Below are 20,688 nucleotides of genomic sequence, written 5' to 3' on the forward strand. Positions count from 1 at the left end.
TAGGTTGTTATAAGTCAATACACAAAGATTACTGCAAAGGTCATCACTTCTTAATATAACACAAGGTTCAAGATGGTGAGAGATGGGAGTTAAGCCTCGTACACACGATCGGATTTTCCGCAGACAAAACCTCAGACTTTTGTCTGAAGGCATGTGCCTGGATTTTGTCTTGCATACAAAACGGCAAGGAATTGTCGGCCAACAAACACGAACGTAGTGACGCATTACATGGTTTTTCAGCTCTTTAGCGCCACCCTTTCTGCTAATTTCATGTTATTAGAAGTTTGGCGAGTGTTGATTCACACTTTTAATTTCGTGCTTTTCAGTTCACACTTTTAATTTTGTGCTTTTCAGTTAGTTTCTGAATGACCGTTCATCAACCAGACATTTTGTGGAATCAGAGGAGATAATGTGTTATTTATTATTTGCCTTGGATTTATTGCTTTGACCCAAATCCAGTCCAGGAACAGGAGAAGGAGGAACTCTTGGATCAAAGATTGGTTGCTTTATTAATCGTGACCAATTATGTCATATGCCTTTGCTTCGGGAGCTCCAGGAGAATAATCCGGATGATTTTTGGAATTATCTCCGGATGACAGACCCTTGCTTTCACCAACCTTGGCATTGTTGACCCCCTGTATTAAGAAGCATGACACATGCATAAGGTTTTTATCTTATTTTTTGGTTGAATAATGATTTGATTTGGTATATTTTCTATATTTTTGGATGCATAGAATGCACTTTTTGGTTAATTTCTATTGGCAGATGGCATTTCTAATGTTATTTTATTTTTTAAATGCACAGTAAAAAAAAATGTGTAGAATAATACTTGGCTATGTGTTTTACGTCAAATGACAGTTTGTGAGTAGGCAGTTACATTTAAAAAAATGTAAAATTAACAAGGGACACCAACATAGTTGTATCTTTGATCTTAAGAACTACAGGATAATGGTGTTGTTGTAACTTGCCCCCCCCCCCCCCCAAAAAAAAACAAAGAAAAAAGCATAATGATATTATTCTTGATATCAATAGAAAAAAAAAGCCTTTTAACCGATTGCTGACCAGCCACCGTCATTTTACTGCGGCAGGTCGGCACGATCCCGCGAACCATCATAGCTTTACGTTTGCTTGTAGGATTGGGTAGTAGGCGTCGCCACACTGCAGGTGGTGCCGATGCTTGTGGCCGATGGTCGCAATGACTACCGGTCACGAGCGATCGCGGGTACGAGGGGCAGAACACGGAAGTCTGTGTGTAAACACACAAATCCCTGTTCTGTTCTGAGGGTAATGACAGATTGTGTGTCCCTATTAGCTAGGAACCACGATCTCTCACTTCCTATAGTCAGTCCCCTCCCCCTTCAGTTAGAATCACCTCCCAGGGAACACAGTTAAACCCTAGACAGTTAACCCCTTGATCGTCCCCATAGTGTTAACCTTTTCCCTGCCAGTGACATTTTTACAGTAATCAGTGCATTTTTATAGCACTGATCGCTGTATAGATGCCAATGGTCCCAAAATAGTGTCAAAAGTGTCCAATGTGTCCGCCATAATGTCGCAGTCCCAATAAAAATTGCATATCGCTGCCATTACTAGTAAAAAATAAATAATAATAATAAAAATGCTATAAATCTCTACCCTATTTTGTAGACTGTATAACTTTTGCGCAAACCAATCAATATACGCTTATTGCATTTTTATTTATTTTTTTAACAAAAATATGTAGAAGAATACATATCAGCCTAAACTGAGAAAAAAATAGCTTTTTTTTAAAAAATGGGGATATTTATTATAGCAAAGTGTACAAAATATTGTGTTTTTTTCAAAATTTTGTTTATAGCGCAAAAAATAAAAACTGTGGAGGTGATTAAATGCCATCAAAAGAAAGCTCTGTTTGTGGGGAAAAAAAGGACATCAATCGTGTTTGGGTGCAGCGTCACACGACCGCGCAATTGTCACTTAAAGCGGCGCAGTGCCATATCGCAAAAACTGGCCTGGTCATTCAGCAGCCAAATCTTCTGGGGCTGAAGTGGTTAAAATACGTTTGCAATAACTCCATCAGTATCAGCAGTAAAGCAGCGTCATTATTATCCCATTATAAAGAAGAAGAGAATTGTGCGCTGCCTTTCAAGATTTCATAATTTGCCAAATCACGATTGTTAATTCTCCATTCTGAACGCTAATTTACAAGACCGACCGCTTCTGGCTCGTCCTTGCTTTCAAGAATGCGTGTTTGTACTTTGGACTTTTGTCTGACGGACTTTTGTGCACATGCTTGGAAAATACGACAACAGACATTTGTCCGCTGAAAAAAAATTAAAGCCTGCCATCCAACATTTGTCCGTGGAAAATCCTACAATTGTCTGATGGATCGTACAAACGGTCAGATTTTCCACCAACACCCTTTCATCACACAATTCCCATCGGAAAATCTGATCGTGTGTACGAGGCTTAAGAGTGCGGTGTGCATTGAGGAGAGCAGAGAAAGGAGACATGTAAGGTGATTATAAGACAAAACTTCATTAGACAAAATCATGTTGTTTATAAGGCTTCCAGCCAGTTACATGTTTGTATGAATTATGTAATGCTTAAACTTTAAAAATAGGTCCACTATACTGGCAGTCACCCTCAAAAAAAATAAAAATTAACTTTGAGAAAATACAAAGACCATACAAAAAATGTAAATAGCACTAAAGTGTCCTGAAAAAGTATTCATACCCCTTGAAATCTTCCACATTTTGTCAGGTTACAACCCAAAGTGTAAATGTATTTTATTGGGATTTTACTGTATGTGATAGACCAACACAAAGTGGCACATAATTGTGAAGTGGAAGTGACTGTACAGATGAATGAATAGGAAGCGCTGTGAGGCTTCCTGCTCATTCACAAACTGAAGCATAGATAGTACAGTTTACTATGCTTACTATGCTTCAGTGACGAATGGACACAGGAGTGATTGGTACTGATCACTCACTGTGTTCATTCAGGAAAGGAAATAAAATATTTACAAGCCCCTTCCCCTACTCTCCATCCCGAAAAATCCCCCTGTGTGCCCACAGCAGCTGCCGGTGGGAAAGGAGGGGAGTCGGTACCACTGTGTGGGGAAAGGAGCACACGGGGTCCCAGACAGCAGATGGAGGGGGCACATGTGCTAGAACCAATCCCAGCTGGAGGGAGGGAGTGGGGGAGAAGCTGCCAGTGCTGCAGGGGGAGGCAGAATAGAATCAGTGTCTGCAATAAGACAGTACAGCCGGCCTTCCCTGCTCAGCAGGTGCCCGATCCCTCCTTTTGAACTGATGGGGCCCGGGCTCAGTACAGGAGGGCTGGCTGTACTGTCTTATCAGTGCCCCTTAAACTCACTGTGCCCTCTTTCTACAGTGATGGAGCTGTCATAGACAGCTTAAAGTTTATAGCAATGATCGGGAGCTGGAGGGAGGAGCTTCTGATCATGTGACCACTGTGACAGCCAATCACAGTGGTCATGTAATTGGGCAGTTCTTCCTGGGTGTAAAGATCCAGTTAAAGAGATGCCAGGGCTGGGCAGAAAGGGGTTAAAATAAATCATTCACTCTTAGTAAGCTGAGCAGGATGAGTCCTCAGGGGTACCTGCTCTGTGTGTACTGGAGGGCGATCATTTCTCTTCCAGCGCAGCAAGCTGGAGACGTATCTCTGACACTCGGAGGAAGCAAAATAATAGATAAGGGGATCCAGACAACAGTTTATACTGCTGATAGTGGAAGAGATGATGTAGGGAATATACAGAGAACGATCATAAGTCTTATACATCTGCTTGTAGTGAATTAAATAGATGACATTGGTGGGGCCAAAGCAAAGGACACAGACACTCAGTACAATCACAGATAGACGGATAGATCGCGATCTCTTATGTCTGCGATCAAATGCTGATCTGCTGAGACTGCGGATGATTCCGATGTAACAGAAACTTATAATGAATAACGGTAAGAAATTAAAAAGTGAGAACACAGTGGGGAAGTAAACATAACTAGAATATAAATAAGCCCCTAAATGCCAATTTTCATGACACAATGTTCTGTCTCTGCCAATATCCCAGGTTTGTTCTCTTATGAGAAAAGGCACAATGCTGGCCAATGAGATGACCCAGATGGCACCACACACCAGCCAGGCTCGGGTCACTGTGCGCCAGGGGAGAGACCGCACCGGGTGGACTACGGCCAGGAAACGGTCCACGCTGATACTTGTCATGAGCAGGACGGAGCAGTACATGTTACCGTAATATGCGGCCGTGACAAAGCGACACATTCCTTCTCCGAAGATCCAGTTATATCTCAAGAATCTGTAGACAATATAAAAAGGAAGGACACAAACAAGGAGGACATCTGCTATGGCGAGGTTCAGCATGTAGACCACTGCCGGCTTCCTGACCTTCATCTTCACCAGGAACATGACGATCGCCATGATATTGAGAGGAAGAGCCACGAGGAACACAACAGTATAGATCGATGGGACAAGAATGGTAACACTCCGACTTCTTAAAATGCACAAGATTTCATAAATACCATCTGGAAAGTAAACACCCAGTATTAGCATTAATAGAATAAATAAACTGGATACATTTAACTTTTCTTAAATGCCCTTATCACACGGGACGGATCAGTAAAGATCCACCCCATGATGATCCGCTTGCTCAGCGAGGATCGCTCCGTTGTCCCCGCTGAGCCGGTGGCAGACAGGGCAGTCTCCGCACACTGTGCAGGGACCGCCCTGTCAGCTCTCCGTTCTCCTCTATGGGGATCAGACGAGCACGGACCGTCTGCCCGTGTTCATCCAATCCGCTCTGCAGATGGATAGAAAAATAGGATTTTTCTCCGTCTGCAGAATCGGACAATTCAACGATATTGGGTGTCTGCGGATGTTCATCCGCAGACACCCGCTATCCCATAGGGATGCATGTATGTCTGTATTTCATCCGCAAACGGATGGATGAAATACGGACATACTGTCCGCATGTGTGAAAGGGGCCTAAAGCAGGACTGTGTTTGAAAAAATAGATAATGAATCGCTCATATAAAGTAAAATTAAGAGAAAAAAAACAACAATCACTGTGAACCAGAGCCCTCCTTCCTCTATATAGCTATATATACAGGGCTTTTTTCTGTCGGAATATGGAGAACAAAGTTCTGCCACCTCCAGCGCTGGCCCTTTGCTGGTTGCTCAGAAGCCTGGCATCTATGGGTACAAGGGACAGCACTCTCCCAGTGCCACACACAGAACCCTCCCTGTCCTGCACTTTCCTATGACAGCAGACTACAGTGTGGGGGATGTGCACAGACACTCTAGTCTTTAAAGAGGAGGGCCAGCTTTAAAAAAAAAATTTTTAAAGTCAGCAGCTGCAAACACTGTAAGCAATAAGCAGACTTACCTGTCCAGGGCGCCCACGATGTCGACCGCCCGAGGCTGACCCGTCCCTCCGCTCTCGGTCCCGGCGCTGCCATTCTATCTAAGGGAAACAGGCAGTGGAGCCTTGCGGCTTCACTGCCCGTTTCCTACTGCGCATTCGTGAGTCGCGCAGCGCTTTGTGAATGGGGCGCGCTGTGTTCTGGGACACACAGTTTCCAGAACACAGCGCAGCCCATTACCCAGAAGACACCGCACGGAGGAGAGAAGACAGAAGATCTCCGCGGAGGAGGAAGAGGCAGATTAGGATGATATGCCTAGCAACAGGCATTTCTGGTAAGTTTAAAAAAAAAATTAATTTATTTTTTTCAGATTTTTGCTCATTTTTAATGTATTTTTGTTTTTCAGGGTGGCCCTCCACTTTAACGTGTTGACAACACTTTCATAGCTTTAAAAAAGCAAGCTTGTTAAGAGTTTATACATTAATATTTGTTATACAAAAGTAATAGAAATGTAAGAATTTGGGGTTATGTTTCCTTTAAAGGAAATACTGAACTCTGCACTCCATATGTAGCATACTCTTTAACTTTGCTTTCATATGTATTGTAGCTTACCCCTGAACCCTGCACTCTATACATGGCAAACTCCAGAACCCTGCACTCTCTATGTGGCAAACTCCAGAATCCTGCACTCTCTATGTAGCAAACTCCAGAACCCTACACTCTCTATGTAGCAAACTCCAGAACCCTGCACTCTCTATGTGGCAAATTCTAGAACCCTGCAGTCTGTACGTGGCAAACTCCAGAACATTGCACTCTGTATGTGGTAAACTCCAGAACACTGCACACTGTACACAGCACATTCATGACCTCTGCACTCTGTACATAGCACTCTCCTGAACTCTGCACTCTGTACATAATGCACTCCTAAACCCTGAACTATATACATAGCACACTCCTGAACTATATACATAGCACACTCCTGAACCCTGAACTATAAACATAGCACACTCCTGAATGCTTCACTTTATACATAGCACTCTTCTGAACCCTGCACTGTGTACATAGCACACTTCTGAACACTGCACACTGTACATGGCAAATCTCTAAACTCTGTATTCTGTACATGGCACACTCTTGAACTCTGCGCTCTGTAAGTCCTACACTTCTTACTTCTGTACATAGTGCTCTCTTTACTGTGCTCACTCTGTGTAGCTGTCAGGGCTGGCTTAGCCCTTCCTTCTCTGGGCTGGCTGCTCAGCTGTCGTCTAATTGCCAGCTCTCATCTCTCTCCACAGTTACCAGCTCTTCCTGATCATGCTCATATGACCTGCCTACTTAAAGCTATCCAGCTCACTTCACCTCTGCCTTCGCCTGGTCACATCACAAGAAACCATCTCCTGCAGTTCTGTTTAAAGACTGGCTTGCTGACATCCCTTATGGCTCCTTATCCTGCTTGCTGTTGCTGTACTTGGATCCCTGACTTCTGGCTTGGCTGATTACCCGATCTGGTTATTGAACTCTGGACTGGCTGACTACTCGATCCGGTTACTGGACTCTGGCTATGCTTTGACTCCGCTTTTTCTATTTACCTTTTTATTTTTAGTTAATAAACAAGTGTGATTTAATTGTATTTCTGTCTCATTCTGATTCATGGTTTCTGACAGTAACGCACTCCTTAACACTCCTTAACCACTTCACACCTGCTCTATAGCAAAAGACGGCTACAGAGCAGACGCTATCTGCCAGGAGGGCATCCCTGGATGTCCTCCAATTTACTTCCCCTCTGCGCGCCGCCGCGGGCACGCATCGGGGAGGTTCTGTGTTGGCCGTGTCCCTCGGACACAGCCAATCACAGATAGTGCTGAATGGCCAATCACAGTGGCAAATTAGCACTCGATCAGCCTAAACATATGAGATCATCTCTCATCGCCGGCTCCCCTCCTCACACAGAGACAGCATGTGAGGAGGGAGAGCTTCCGTGCTGCAGCATCAGTGAGTAAACACACACACACACACCACACACACACACACACACAGTGTAAAACACACAGAGTAAAACACACACACACAGTGAAACACACACACATGCCCACCTGTCCCCAGTGCCACCTATCACTGCCATCTGTCCCCTGCACCACCTATCAGTGCCATCTGTCCTCAGTGCCACCTATCAGTGCCATCTGTCCCCAGTGTCACCTATGAATGCCACCTGTCCCCAGTGCCACCTGTCAGTGCCATGTGTCCCCAGTGCCACCTATCAATGCCACCTGCCCCCAGTGCCACCTGTCAGTGCCATGTGTCCCCAGTGCCACCTATCAATGCCACCTGTCCCCAGTGCCACCTAACAGTGTCATCTGTCCCCAGTGCCACCTAACCATGCCACGTGTCCCCAGTGCCACTGTCCCTAGTGCCACGTGTCCCCAGTGACACCTGTCCCTAGTGCAATGTGTCCCCAGTGCCACCTTTCAGTGTCACGTGTCATCAGTGCCACGTATCAGTGCCATCTGTCAGTGTCACGTGTCATCAGTGCCATCTGTCAACAGTGTCAGGTGTCATCAGTGCCACATATTAGTGCCATCTGTCATCAGTGCCACGTATTAGTGCCATCTGTCGTCAGTGTCACATGCCATTAGTGCCATGTATCAGTGCCATCTGGCATCAGTGTCATGTCAGTGTCACATGTCATTGTCCTGGTGCTCCAGGGCCTTCAAAAGTGCAATAGGTAGTCAACAAGTTAGATGTGTAATTTATGCTCCTAGAGTACGTGATGGTGCTCCCTGAATGTTGGGTCTCTCTAAGTGGAAAGGCTGTGAAAAAGTCCCACACATGTGGTATTGTAATACTCAGGAGGAGTAGCAGAATTTATTTTGGGGTGTCATTTGTGGTATACACATGCCATGTGAGAGAAATAACCTATTACAATGACAATTTTGTGGGAAACAAAATATAAAACAAAAAAATTTTCATTTTGCAAAGAATTGTGGGAAAAAATGACAACACCAAAAACCTCACTATGCCTCTTACTAAATACCTTGGAATGTCTACTTTCCAAAAAGGGGTAATTTGGGGATATTTGTACTTTCCTGGCTTGTTAGGGTCGCAAGAAATGAGATAGGCCACCAGTACATCAGATGAGATAAATTTTTTATGATTCGCACCACAGCTTGTAGACTCTCTAACTTTTACAAAGACTAAATAATATCCACTAATTTAGGTTATTTTTACAAAAGATATGTAGCAATATAAATTGTGGCCAACATTTATGAAGAAAAATTTATAATTTGCATAATTTTATCACAGAAACAAAGAAAAATGCGTTTTTTTGGGGAGGAAAAAGGACAAAAAATTCATTTGGGTACAGTGTTGCATGACTGAGTAATTGTCATTCAAAGTGTGAGAGCACCGAAAGTTGAAAATTGGTCTGGGCAGGAGGGGTGTTTAAGTGCCCAGTAGGCAAATGGTTAACTGTGCACACTCTACATCCTTAACTCTGCAACTCTGTCCATAGAGTACTGCTACACCTGAAATCTGTGTGTAGAAAACTCCAGAACCCTGCACTTTTTGGATAGTGTACTCCTGAACTCTGCACTCTGTACATAGCAATCTCCTAAACACTGCAATCTATATGTTGCAAACTTATGAAAATTGCATTCTGTATATAGCACACTCCTAAGGATGAGACGAACACCCCCTGGTTCGGTTCGCAACAGAACCTGCGAACAGACCTAAACTTCGTGAGATCTTTAGAATCCTATTTAAATCTATGGGACTCGAACATTCAAAATCAAAAGTGCTCATTTTAAAGGCTAATATGCAAGTTATTGTCCTAAAAAGTGTTTGGGGACCTGGGTCCTGCCCCAGGGGACATGTATCAATGCAAAAAAAGTTTTAAAAACTGCTTTTTTTTTTCGGGAGCAGTGATTTTAACAATGCTTAAAGTGAAACAATAAAAGTGTAATATTCCTTTAAATTTTGTACCTGGGGGGTGTTTATAGTATGCCTGTGAAGGGGCGCATGCTAAAAGCACTCGCGGCCATAATGAATTGTCGGCTTTACAGAGCACACAACCTGGCAGGTCACAGGAAACGAGGGGCGGATGAGAGAACGCACCCCCTCCTGAACCGTACCAGGCCACATGCCCTCAACATTTGGAGGATGCTTTGGGGGTCCGTGACCCCTCAAAGCACCATGTCCCCATGTTGATGAGGATAAGGGCCTCATTCCCACAACCCTGGCCGGTGGTTTTGGGGGTCTGCGGGTGGGGGGCTTATCAAATTCTGGAAGCCCCTTTAACAAGGGGACCCCCAGATCCTGCCCCCTGTTTGAAATCGTAAGGGGGTACAAAAGTACCCCTACCATTTCACAAAGAAAGTGTAAAAAAATTTTAAAAACACACACACCGTTGGAAAAAGTCCTTTATTAAAAATAAAAAAAATTTAAAAAAGATTCCAGCGGTAGTAATCCACTCTTGCTATCCAGCAATGTATGATCATCTCTCCGGGGTCCAGTAATGGGTGATCTGTCCCTCCAGTGCAGCTCATCCATCCTGTCTCCACTGGAGACACAGTGGGAATCCCGGCAGCCTGACACTCCTTAGCTGAGGAGGGCGGGGCCACCCGTCACCTGTCCCCGTGCCCTGATGACGTGGGAACCCCACGTCATTTTTATTTTTACATTTGAGCCTTTTTATTTTATTTTTATCAATGACTTTCAATGACTGTTCTCTGTATTATGGGGAGCCGACAATTCATTATAGCCGCGAATGATTTTAAATTACTTTTTTTTTCCTGCAGAAATGACACTTGTGCAGGGACAGTTCTAAGCACGGGAAACGTGCCCATTTACAGGCATACTATACACACCACCCAGGTACGTAATTTAAAGGAATATTACACTTTTATTGTTTAACTTTAAGCATTATTAACCACTTGCCGACCGCCGCACGACGATGTACGTCGACAGAATGGCACGGGCAGGCATATTGGAGTACATGTACGTCCCTGCCTTCCCGCGGGTGGGGGGCCCGATCGAGCTCCCCCTGGTGCCAGCGGCGGTCGGATTCCCTGCAGGAGCGATCCGGGATGAGGGGGCGGCCATTCATTCATGGCCACCCCCTCGCGATCGCTCCTGATGAATGAAATGGCAGCATTACATCACTTCCTCTCCTGTAATGTAAACACAGGCAGAGGAAGTGATGTAATCTCTCCTCGTATCGGTCTTTTTCGTTCCGGCACCGAGGAGAGAGGATCGGTGAGTTGCACCTAACACTACACTAACAGTAGAACATGCCAGGCACACTTTCACCCCCCCTTTGCCCCCGATCACCCCCCCAATCACCCCTGCACCCCCAGTCACAGTGACACCAATTGCATTTTTTTTATTTTTTTTTTTATTATTGCATTGGTGTCATTTGTGACTGCAATAACTGTTAGGGCAGTTAGGGTTAGCCCCCTTTAGCTCTAGGGTACCCGCTAACCCCCCCAATAAAGGTTTAACCCCGTGATCACCCCCCGTCGCCAGTGTCACTAATAAGCGATCGTTTTTCTGATCGCTGTATTAGTGTCACAGGTGACGCTAGTTAGGCAGGTAGGTATTTAGGTTCGCCGCAGCTTTTTATAGCGTCAGGGACCCCCATATACTACCGCATAAAGCCCCCTGATTGCCCCCTAGTTAACCCTTTCACCAGTGATCACCATATAACTGTTACAGGTGACGCTGGTTGGTTAGTTATTTTTTTATAGTTTCAGGGCACCCGCCATTTATTACCTAATAAAGGTTTAACCCCCTGATCACCCGGCGGGTGATATAAGTTTGAGGGTCATATAAGGTCTGCATCGCCCCAGGCAGCGTCAGGTTAGTGCCAGTACCGCTAACACCCACGCGCAAAGCATACACCTCCCTTAGTAATATAGTATCTGATCAGATCTATATTAGCGTCGCAAGCCGTTTAGTTTTCCCAAAACGCATTGTTAGCGGGATCAGCCCAGATACCTGCTAGCACCTGCGTTTAGCCCCTCTGCCAAGCCCAGCCCAGCCCACCCAAGTGCAGTATCGATCGATCACTGTCACTTACAAAACACAACACACATAACTGAAGCGTTTGCAGAGTTAGGCCTAGTATTTAGTTGCCGTATCTAGTTGCCCGTAAGGCCAGACGCTGGTACAAAAAAGTATCTGTTTATTTATTCCAATTGGCTATGCTGAATGCTTATGTGCTACACAAAGCTTCAGGATGGACTGGATCCTTCCTTAAAATCCAGGAGGATATCGTCAGAGCCCTTCTGTATCCAGGCGGTGCTCCACCTCACCTTCCCCAACCAGATGCAGTAAGCTGGCTGCATGAGAGGCATTATTCTTATGTCCTCCCAAGTACCCCTACCCAACGAGCCCCCCAAAGAAAATGTCGTGTCTGCAGAAAGCGCGGATATAGGCGTGACACCCGTCATTATTGTCCCCGCTGTCCTGACAATCCTGGTCTTTGCATTGGTGAATGTTTTGAACGCTACCATGAACTAGTTGCGTATTAGCATAGGGTACAGCATTGCACAGGCTAGGCACACGTTCACAGGGTCTCCCAAGATGCCATCACATTTTGAGAGACCCAAACCGCTGGAACCGTTACAACAGAAGTGCTAACGTTAGATAAAAAAGTGTTTAAAAAAAAAAAAGTAAAAAACCAAAAAAAATATAAAATAAAGAAACCAAAAATAGTTGTCGTTTTTATTGTTCTCTCTCTCTCTATTCTCTCTCTATTGTTCTGCTCCTTTGTACTGTATTCTATTCTGCAATGTTTTATTGTTAACCATTTTTTGTTTTCAGGTACGCCATTCAGCTGCAGCGCGGATTTATTTATCTTGACAGCAACAGCGTTTGCTCCCACGATACGTAAAGCCGCGACTCCAGCACTGTCGGAGGTGATTTCACCACCACAGTTAAAAAAGAGCATATATGGAGTGCGCATGCACGGGCGCGCCGTAATGGCTGCTTGAGCCGGGTGCTCCGCATCACCTCTACCCCGCGATAGCCCACAGCTCCGCTACATCGACCAAACAGCACGGACAGCACCCGCTCCGCATAGGGGATCTAAGCAAGACAGTTTCTAGATGCCGGGCCCCGCGGCCAGATGCGATCTGGGACCGGACTTTCACAGGGCCGGATTGAACGGGTGTACCAAGATGGCCGCCGTTCAGGCTGCTTCACAGACGCACGCGGCCTCCGGAGAAAGGAAGCCAGAACAAAGGCAAGTGATCGCCCCAGCTACTCTCTCGTACTCCCAAGTCACCCAGGGAGGACACCACTACCTCCAAACGCCATCCCCAGCCTCCACGGAATCCCTCCTGGGTCGCCATGTGAAAGACAATGCCCTGACTCCGTCAGGGCCTACTTCCCCTAATCTCCTAGAAGTCCACTCTCCATGCCTGCCTGACCAGGATTCCCTATCCCAGCAGGGAGACCTGTTTCACAAACTCTCAACACTCTTGGAGAGGGGCCTGGCTAACACGGCAGCCCAGATCACCGGAGACATGAAATCAGATTTTGCAAACCTAGGCTCCAGAATGGAAGCTATTGAGAACAAACTGGACATTACTGTGTCTCGCACTAACCAAAATGCCGCTCATATCCAGACCCTTCAGGAGCAATTGGACGTGGCCCTATCCAGGATCGACGACCTGGAAAATAGATCCAGAAGATATAACCTCAGGATACGTGGCCTACCTGAGTCCTATACGGATGTTTCTGCAGCAATCCAAGATTTCTTTAAGGACTTAATTCCGAACATACCGTCACATCGTTTGGAATTAGACAGGGCCCACAGGACCCTCGGCCCCGTGAGGAAGGATGGCTCCCCGAGAGACGTCCTCGTTAAACCACATTTCTACGCTGTGAAGGAGGAGATTCTGAAGCAGTCCAGACTCCAGCCACAGATAGCCTTCCAGGGCCACCAGCTCCAGATCTTCGCGGATCTGTCCCCGGTCACTATTCAGAAGAGGAGAGCTCTGAAGCCGCTCCTTACGGTTCTCTCCAATCAGGAGATCAAGTACCGCTGGGCCTTTCCTTTTGCAGTCAGATTCAACTACAACGGACATTCCTACGCCTTTTCCAGTCTCCCAGAAGGCGAAAAGTTACTTCTCCATCTCAAACTCATCTCCCACGAGGCACCCATGGAAGTAACGGCTAATCCTGCTGCATCCGCCAAGCGTCCACAACCATCAAGCCCGGTCTCTCCAGTCTGGATCTCGGGAAAGAATAAGAAATCAAGAGAGGGAAGACCACCATAACGTGACTTTCTTTATTTTTTCTCATCTGTCTTTTCCCAAAATTTTTCTGGATCGGTTTCCTGGGTCAGGTTATTCCGTTCAGATTGGGGCCTGGAGCCCACCCTATTTAACCTGTCCCAGTGGGATCCTCTCTTCATTTTTATTTTTATTTTTCATTGACTTTTTGTTCAGCAGTTTGGTCCATTCTTTTCATTTGCAAACTTTTGTGGGGTTTTTATTTTTTTGTTTTTTTCTCGAGGTTGCAATCCCTTTAGCACCCACCAGGGAATTTTATTGCGAGACTCAATGTCTCGGTGGGAGGTGTTATCTTTGCCATGCATGGCCGGGGGCTCAGGTGTGTAGCAGGCTGTCTGTGGAGAGGGGGTGGGGTCCCTATTATTTTGGGGGCCCCCCTCTCTCTTCAGTCATCCGAATGGTTGCAGTCATTATACTTACTCTTGATAGCCTGTGGGAGACTTTAGCCGGGTCTGTAGTATGTTCTCTTCGAGGGCAGTTTTCAGGTCCTCCAGTTTAGTCTAGTCTATCTTTCTGGGTCCGACACCACCTCTGCCCAGGGGGGGAGGGGGGTTTAGGCTCGGTTTACTCTCAATTACATGTCATAGTTTAATGAATACCTGCCTTTTTATATGCCTATATGTGGTCATTATTAATCTTTCTCACTTTAGTTTTAGTGCTGTTCTGGGTTTATCCCGGGGAGCTGTTTTTTCTTACACACAACGGTTTTTATTTCAGTTAGGGGTAGAGGTGATCCCCTTGCGCCTCAACCCTTACCGCAGAGACAGGCCTTTGTTTCTGCGAGTCGGGGAGTCGGCTCTTTGATAAAGGACGCCGACGTCTATTGCTCTGCGGACCCTTGGGGTATCCTCCCCTGGGTGCTGTAGATCTTCTTTGAAGATGTCTGACTTACTTGTTCTTGTCTCTTTCTTTTTCCCCTCCTCCCTCTTCTTTCCCCTTTGGAGCCAGCCGACAGGATGTTCGCGACCCACGGTCCTGATCTCAGTCCGGATCATCCCACCTTCATTTGCCAGACCTGATTGGGAATGTTTCTTCACGGGTAAGAGATATCCACTCCTTCAGCCTATCTCCACCGAGGTTCTATGACCCACTTAGACAGCTCTAAGAGGCCTCTCAGAATTGCCTCTCACAATGTTCAGGGACTTAACTCCCCCAGAAAGAGGAAACTAGCATTTGAACATTACCGCTCCCTTAACCTAGATATTATCCTCCTACAAGAAACACATTTCCCAATCCGGTACAGCCCAAAATTCCTCCACTCACGGTATCCAAATTTTTATTTAGCGAACGCTGAGAATAAGACCAGAGGTGTGGGAGTTCTAGTTGCTAAATCATGTAGGTTTGAACATTCCTCTACCGTCAGAGACCCCGAAGGCAGGTACATATTGGTCAAGGGCCTGATTGAGGGCGTCCTTTATACCATAATTTCATATTATGCTCCAAACAAGGGTCAACCCAAATTCTTTCAGGACCTTCACAGGGTCCTCCTGCCCCTCACCGAGGGCAAGGTGATCTTTGGGGGAGACTCTAATGTCGCCTTCGATCAGGGGCTTGATAAATCCAGGCCACTGGGGTCTCAGCTTACACGCCCCACCAGGGTTAGCTTATCCATAGCTAGGAATCTACATGCCCACGGCCTGATAGACGTATGGAGGGAGTTGAACCCAACCAAGAGAGATTACACCCACTATTCTCCCCCTCACCAATCTTACGCTAGAATTGACCACATTCTGGTCACTTCGGGGATGATCCCATCTATCCACAAAGCATCGATTCTCGATGTCTCATGGTCAGACCACTCAATAGTATGCGCCTCAGTACACAATGTAGTGTCAAGAGTGGCAGGGTTCCATTGGAGGCTTAACGAATCTCTTTTGAATGATCCCAGCTCATCAAAAGACATTGAGAACGCCTTGAATGAATACTTTCTCCTGAATGCAGTAGGAGGGATCTCCCCGGAGACCCTATGGGCTGCCCACAAAGTCGTGATCAGGGGTAAAATAATAAACATAGCCTCGCGCGTCAAGAGGGAACGCACGATCACCATCAAAAACCTCGAAACCAAATTCAAAACATTGCAATCTCAACACAAACAACACCCTTCTAGGACTTTAGCTGACTTAGTTGATGCCTCTAGACTTGAATTAAACCTAGCTTTAACCGCCAGAACCGAAAAGGAAATCCGTTGGGGCAGTGCTAAATTTCATAACCAGAAGGATAAAATTGGATCTATGTTGGCAGCCAAATTAACACCTAAGACTCGTACTCACTCTTTCCCCAAAATTAGAATCTCGGGACAAGCCCTCTCTGCCAACCCCACCAAAATACTTAAGTCGTTTCAAGATTATTATGCCAAGCTCTACAGTTCGACTTCAGGGGATGACCGGGATGCATGTGAGACCTTACTTAGGGACCTGCCCATCCCAACACTCTCAAAAGACCATAGAGATATCATGGAAGCCGAAATCTCTGCTGAGGAGATTAAGGAAGTCATAAAATCTCTTAAAACGGGATCAGCCCCAGGACCTGATGGCCTCTCTGTGCCATACTACAAGACCTTTGTAGAATCTCTAGTACCGCATATGGCTAAATTTTTTAATTCATTAACTAAGGGATCCCCCTTAGACCCCCAGTTGAACTCCGCATACATTTCGGTCATCCCTAAGCCGAATAAGAACTGGGAAGAAGTAGAGAACTATAGACCCATATCCCTAATCAATAATGACCTCAAGATTCTCACTAAAATCCTTTCCGACCGGTTAGCCTCCTTTATTAGCAGATATGTACATAAAGACCAAGTTGGTTTTATCCCTGGCCGTCAAGGGCCGGATCTGACTCGAAGGGCTATAGATATAGTTTCAATCCTCCAATCCAATTGGGAGTGGGGACCCAAACAAGAGGGTATGCTTTTATCCATGGACTTACATAAAGCCTTCGATTCTATAGAGTGGTCTTATATCTTTTCACTCATGGAACGATGGGGGTTTGGCGACAGCTTTATGGGCATTCTACACTCCTTATATTCCACCCCAACGGCGTCAATTCGTCTCTTGGGCCACTATTCACAACCACTTAGCATAGCGAGGGGCACCAGACAGGGCTGCCCGCTGTCCCCGTTGATATTTGCTATAGCTATTGAGACCCTTGCCATAGCCATCCGCACTAACCCCAACATACAGGGGGTTTCCTGTGGGTCTCAGACGCATAAATGCGGCCTCTTTGCAGATGATGTTCTCCTTTTCATAACATCCCCCATCATTTTCTTACCGAATCTATGCAGACTCCTTGACACCTTCTCGAGGGCCTCGGGTCTCCGGGTCAATTACTCAAAATCTCACGCTCTCAATGTTTCGCTTCCCCTAACCATGGTATCCGCCCTACGGAGCAGTTTCGACTTTGAGTGGAAAGACACCTTTTTAGACTACCTCGGGATCAAACTGACCCCCAAAGTTGAACAACTTTATGCGGCCAACTTCCCTCCTACCTACAAGAAGTTAGAAGCAGATTTGCAATCTTGGGCTCGGGGAAATCTCTCTTGGTTGGGTAAAATTAATTCGCTCAAAATGACGTTTCTTCCCAGGTTGCTGTATTTATTTAGGGCAATTCCGATTAACGTTCGGTCGGATCATCTGCAATCCCTTCAGAAAAAGATGATTCAATTCATATGGGGGAAAGCGGGTCACAGGCTGTCATGTAATTCTCTATATAGACTTAAGAGAAAAGGAGGTTTGGGTGTTCCGAGACTGTCTTGGTACTTCCAAGCTGCCAGACTTGCTCAATTATCCACAATATATTCCAGACTCAAAAAACCTGACTGGCTGAATATAGAGAGACAGGCTGTCCCTACGTACACTTTAGATTTTCTGCTCTGGATCCCTCATAAGGAACGGCCCCCCATCCTCTCGCCTATATTGTCTCAATCTCTGGCACTCTGGGATCGATTGAAACCCAACCCTTCCTTGGTCTCAGGCTCACACCCTCTGGCTCATATCTTCAATAACCGTGATTTCCCACCAGGGTTAGATATTAAAGCATTTAAATGGTGGCTGGATAAGGGGCTATACCGGATTGGCCACTTTTTCACGTCATCGGGCCCCATCACTCTATCATACTGCAAAAAGAAATTGGAGATTCCGAATTCGGAACTCTTCCGGTTCTCTCAAATTCAACACTTCCTTCATGGGCTTTGGAAGGAGAAACCGGCCCCCCCTCGCTTTACTGACTATGAGGCGTGGTGCGGACAAGCCACGAACCAAAGAGGTGGAATCTCGGTAATTTACCAGGCTCTAGCTCAGAACGACAACAAGTCTTCTTTCATGGTAGCCTGGGAAAGGGACCTCTTATTTCAATGGAACCTGGAGGCCTGGTATTCCTCGTTCGACAAAGCCTATAAAGGGGTTAGGTTCATATCTCTAATAGAAGCAAATCTTAAAGTGCTGACTAGATGGTATCTGACCCCGTCCAGATTGGCCCACATGTTCCCCTCAACCAGTCCCCTTTGTTTCAGGGGATGCGAGTTGACGGGAGGTATGGCCCACATTTGGTGGGAATGCGTAAAGCTTAGGCCTTTCTGGCGGCAGATGTTTAACTTAATCTTTAAGGTGACGGGCATTCAGGTCCCTAGAACCCCGGTGGTAGCTCTTCTAAATAGCCCTATCCCTCGGACTGGCAAATCTACTGGTTTGTTGATTCACTACATGTTGCTAGGGGCCAAGATCACCATAGCGAAAGCTTGGAAACAGCCCAAAGTTTCGATTCGTGCTGCTAAACATAAGATCTCATGGATCATGACACAGGAAAAAGTCACAAGCGTTTTACTGAATTACAAAGAGAAGTTTGAGGCTATTTGGGAACCTTGGGCCCAATACGTGGGCATCTCCCTTATAACGGGCGTTCCGCCAACTAGGACCAGCTAGATAACCGTTGCCCAAATTGAATCCTGTCGCCTGGCTTCCTATCTCCCCTTCCCTCCCCTAGCCCCCCGCAGGTCAAAATTATTGCATTCCTTAGAGTGGTCCTTCTCCGTTGGCACTATTATTTAGGAACTGGTCGGGTTCCTCCTGTCTCCCCTGGCTCCCCCCCTTTTTTTTCTTTTTCCTCTCTTCTGTGTTTCTCCCCATCTAGAACCCCCCAACCCCCTCTCTGCTTCTTGCTCTCCTTTTCTACGTGTTTTTACAAGCGTAGCTGCTTGTGTTGCCATATTTGAGCCTAGTTATTCCGGTCTACCCAGAAGGGGCCCCGGTTGAATCTAAGCTTTTTTACTCAACTAAATTGGGGGTCCTCCCCAATAAGCTCTAGCCATTTACACATAATTCTTTGCCGCTCTGTGCCTCTCCCAGATTTGTATCGGGAACAGTGGGTGTCTGGGGGTTTGGGGGGTGACGGCCCGGCACAGCGAGCTCCCATTAGGGGTGCTGAGCTGCTCTCCCTGGCTCCCAGGTTCCCGTCCCTTTTCTTCCTCTTTTTTTCTAATTGTTTAAATGTTGCTCGAATACATGTTGTTCCCCGAGGTTATAGATTGTGGGAACAGAGTGTCGACCTCTAGTAGTTTCAGGGGTTTGTAATGTTTTGCCTGTAATTCAGATGTTCAGACGGTTGACTATTATGGAATGCATTTATGTTCTGATGTTGGCACCTGATATGTTCATGTTCCTGTTCTATGTATTTTGAAAATAAAATCTTTGAAATATAAAAAAGAGCATATATGCCGAAGCATGGGGGCATAAGAGGTGGAGGAGCGATTTGCTCCTACCTTTTGTGGGAGGATGCCCCCATGCTTCGGCATATATATATTTTAGGCACAGATTGTGTTAAATGTGTTATTTTTTGCTATTTTTATTAATTTTTTTGTATTTGCTTTGCAGGTATGGTAAGTCCTACTGTTATACTGTAATGTTACTTTGTTTTATTGTTAACCATCATTTGCTTAGCAGGTACGCCATTCTGCTGCAGCGCGGATTTATTTATCTTGACAGCAACAGCGTTTTGCTCCCACGATACATAAAGCTGCGACTCCAGCACTGTCAGAGGTGATTTCACCACCACAGTTAAAAAAGAGCATATATGCCGAAGCATGGGGGCATAAGGGGTGGAGGAGCAATTTGCTCCTACCTTTTGCGGGAGGATGCCCCCATGCTTCGGCATATATAAATGGTGAATGTATGCCCACCATTAGAAGTGGGTGGATGAAGGGAGGTATTCTAATGGTGGGCATACCCACCGATCAATATTTTTTTTTCGTTCAGCCCACAGGCTGCATGAAAAAAAAATTACAATATATGCCCAACCAGTTCCAGCAACATACTGGTATGTTGCGGGACTTTGAGTGCTTATACCAGAATGATGCCTGCAGGTTTAGGTATCATCTTGGTATCATTCTTTTCAGCCAGCGGTCGGCTTTTATGTAAAAGCAATCCTAGCGGCTAATTAGCCTCTAGACTACTTTTACAAGCAGTGGGAGGGAATGTTCCCCCCCCCCCCCGCACCATCTTCCATGGTTTTCTCAGGCTCTCCTGTCCCAACAGGGAACCTGAGAATGCAGCCGGTCCGCCAGCTGACCATAGAGCTGATCAGAGACCATAATGGCTCCAATCATCTCTATGGCCTAAGAAACCGGAAGCTACGAGCATTTCATGACTTAGATTTTGCGGGATGTAAACAGCACCATTGGGAAAGCATTTTATCACACCGATCTTGGTGTGGTCAGATGCTTTGAGGACAGAGGAGAGATCTAGGGTCTGATAGACCCTAATTTTTTCAAAAAAGAGTACCTGTCACTACCTATTGAAATCATAGGGGATATTTACATTCCCTGAGATAACAATAAAAATGATAAAAAAAATTATATAAATGAAAGGAACAGTTGAAAAAAAAATAAAAAAGCAAAATAAATAATAATAAAAAAAAACACCCCTGTCCCCCCTGCTAAGGTGCAACGTCGAACGCAAGCGTCGGTCTGGTGTCATATGTAAACAGCAATTGCACCATGCATGTGAGGTATCACCATGAAGGTCAGATCG

General features: G+C 45.8%; 1 protein-coding gene across 1 annotated transcript in view; it reads right to left on the minus strand.

Moving 5' to 3' along the window:
- Window positions 1-1,781: 1,781 nt before the first annotated feature.
- Window positions 1,782-20,688, minus strand: part of LOC143962431 (uncharacterized) — a 134,531-nt gene continuing 115,624 nt past the window's right edge. Inside the window, exon 6 of the mRNA XM_077471707.1 lies at window positions 1,782-4,538. Within this exon, the coding sequence (XP_077327833.1) occupies window positions 3,559-4,538 (980 nt within the window). The 3' untranslated portion in view covers window positions 1,782-3,558. The remainder of the gene's footprint in view (window positions 4,539-20,688) is intronic.

Source organism: Lithobates pipiens, unplaced genomic scaffold (assembly GCF_037356315.1).
Source record: "Lithobates pipiens isolate NorthernLeopardFrog02 unplaced genomic scaffold, aLitPip1_a1.2 Scaffold_8, whole genome shotgun sequence".
NCBI lineage: Eukaryota > Metazoa > Chordata > Amphibia > Anura > Ranidae > Lithobates > Lithobates pipiens.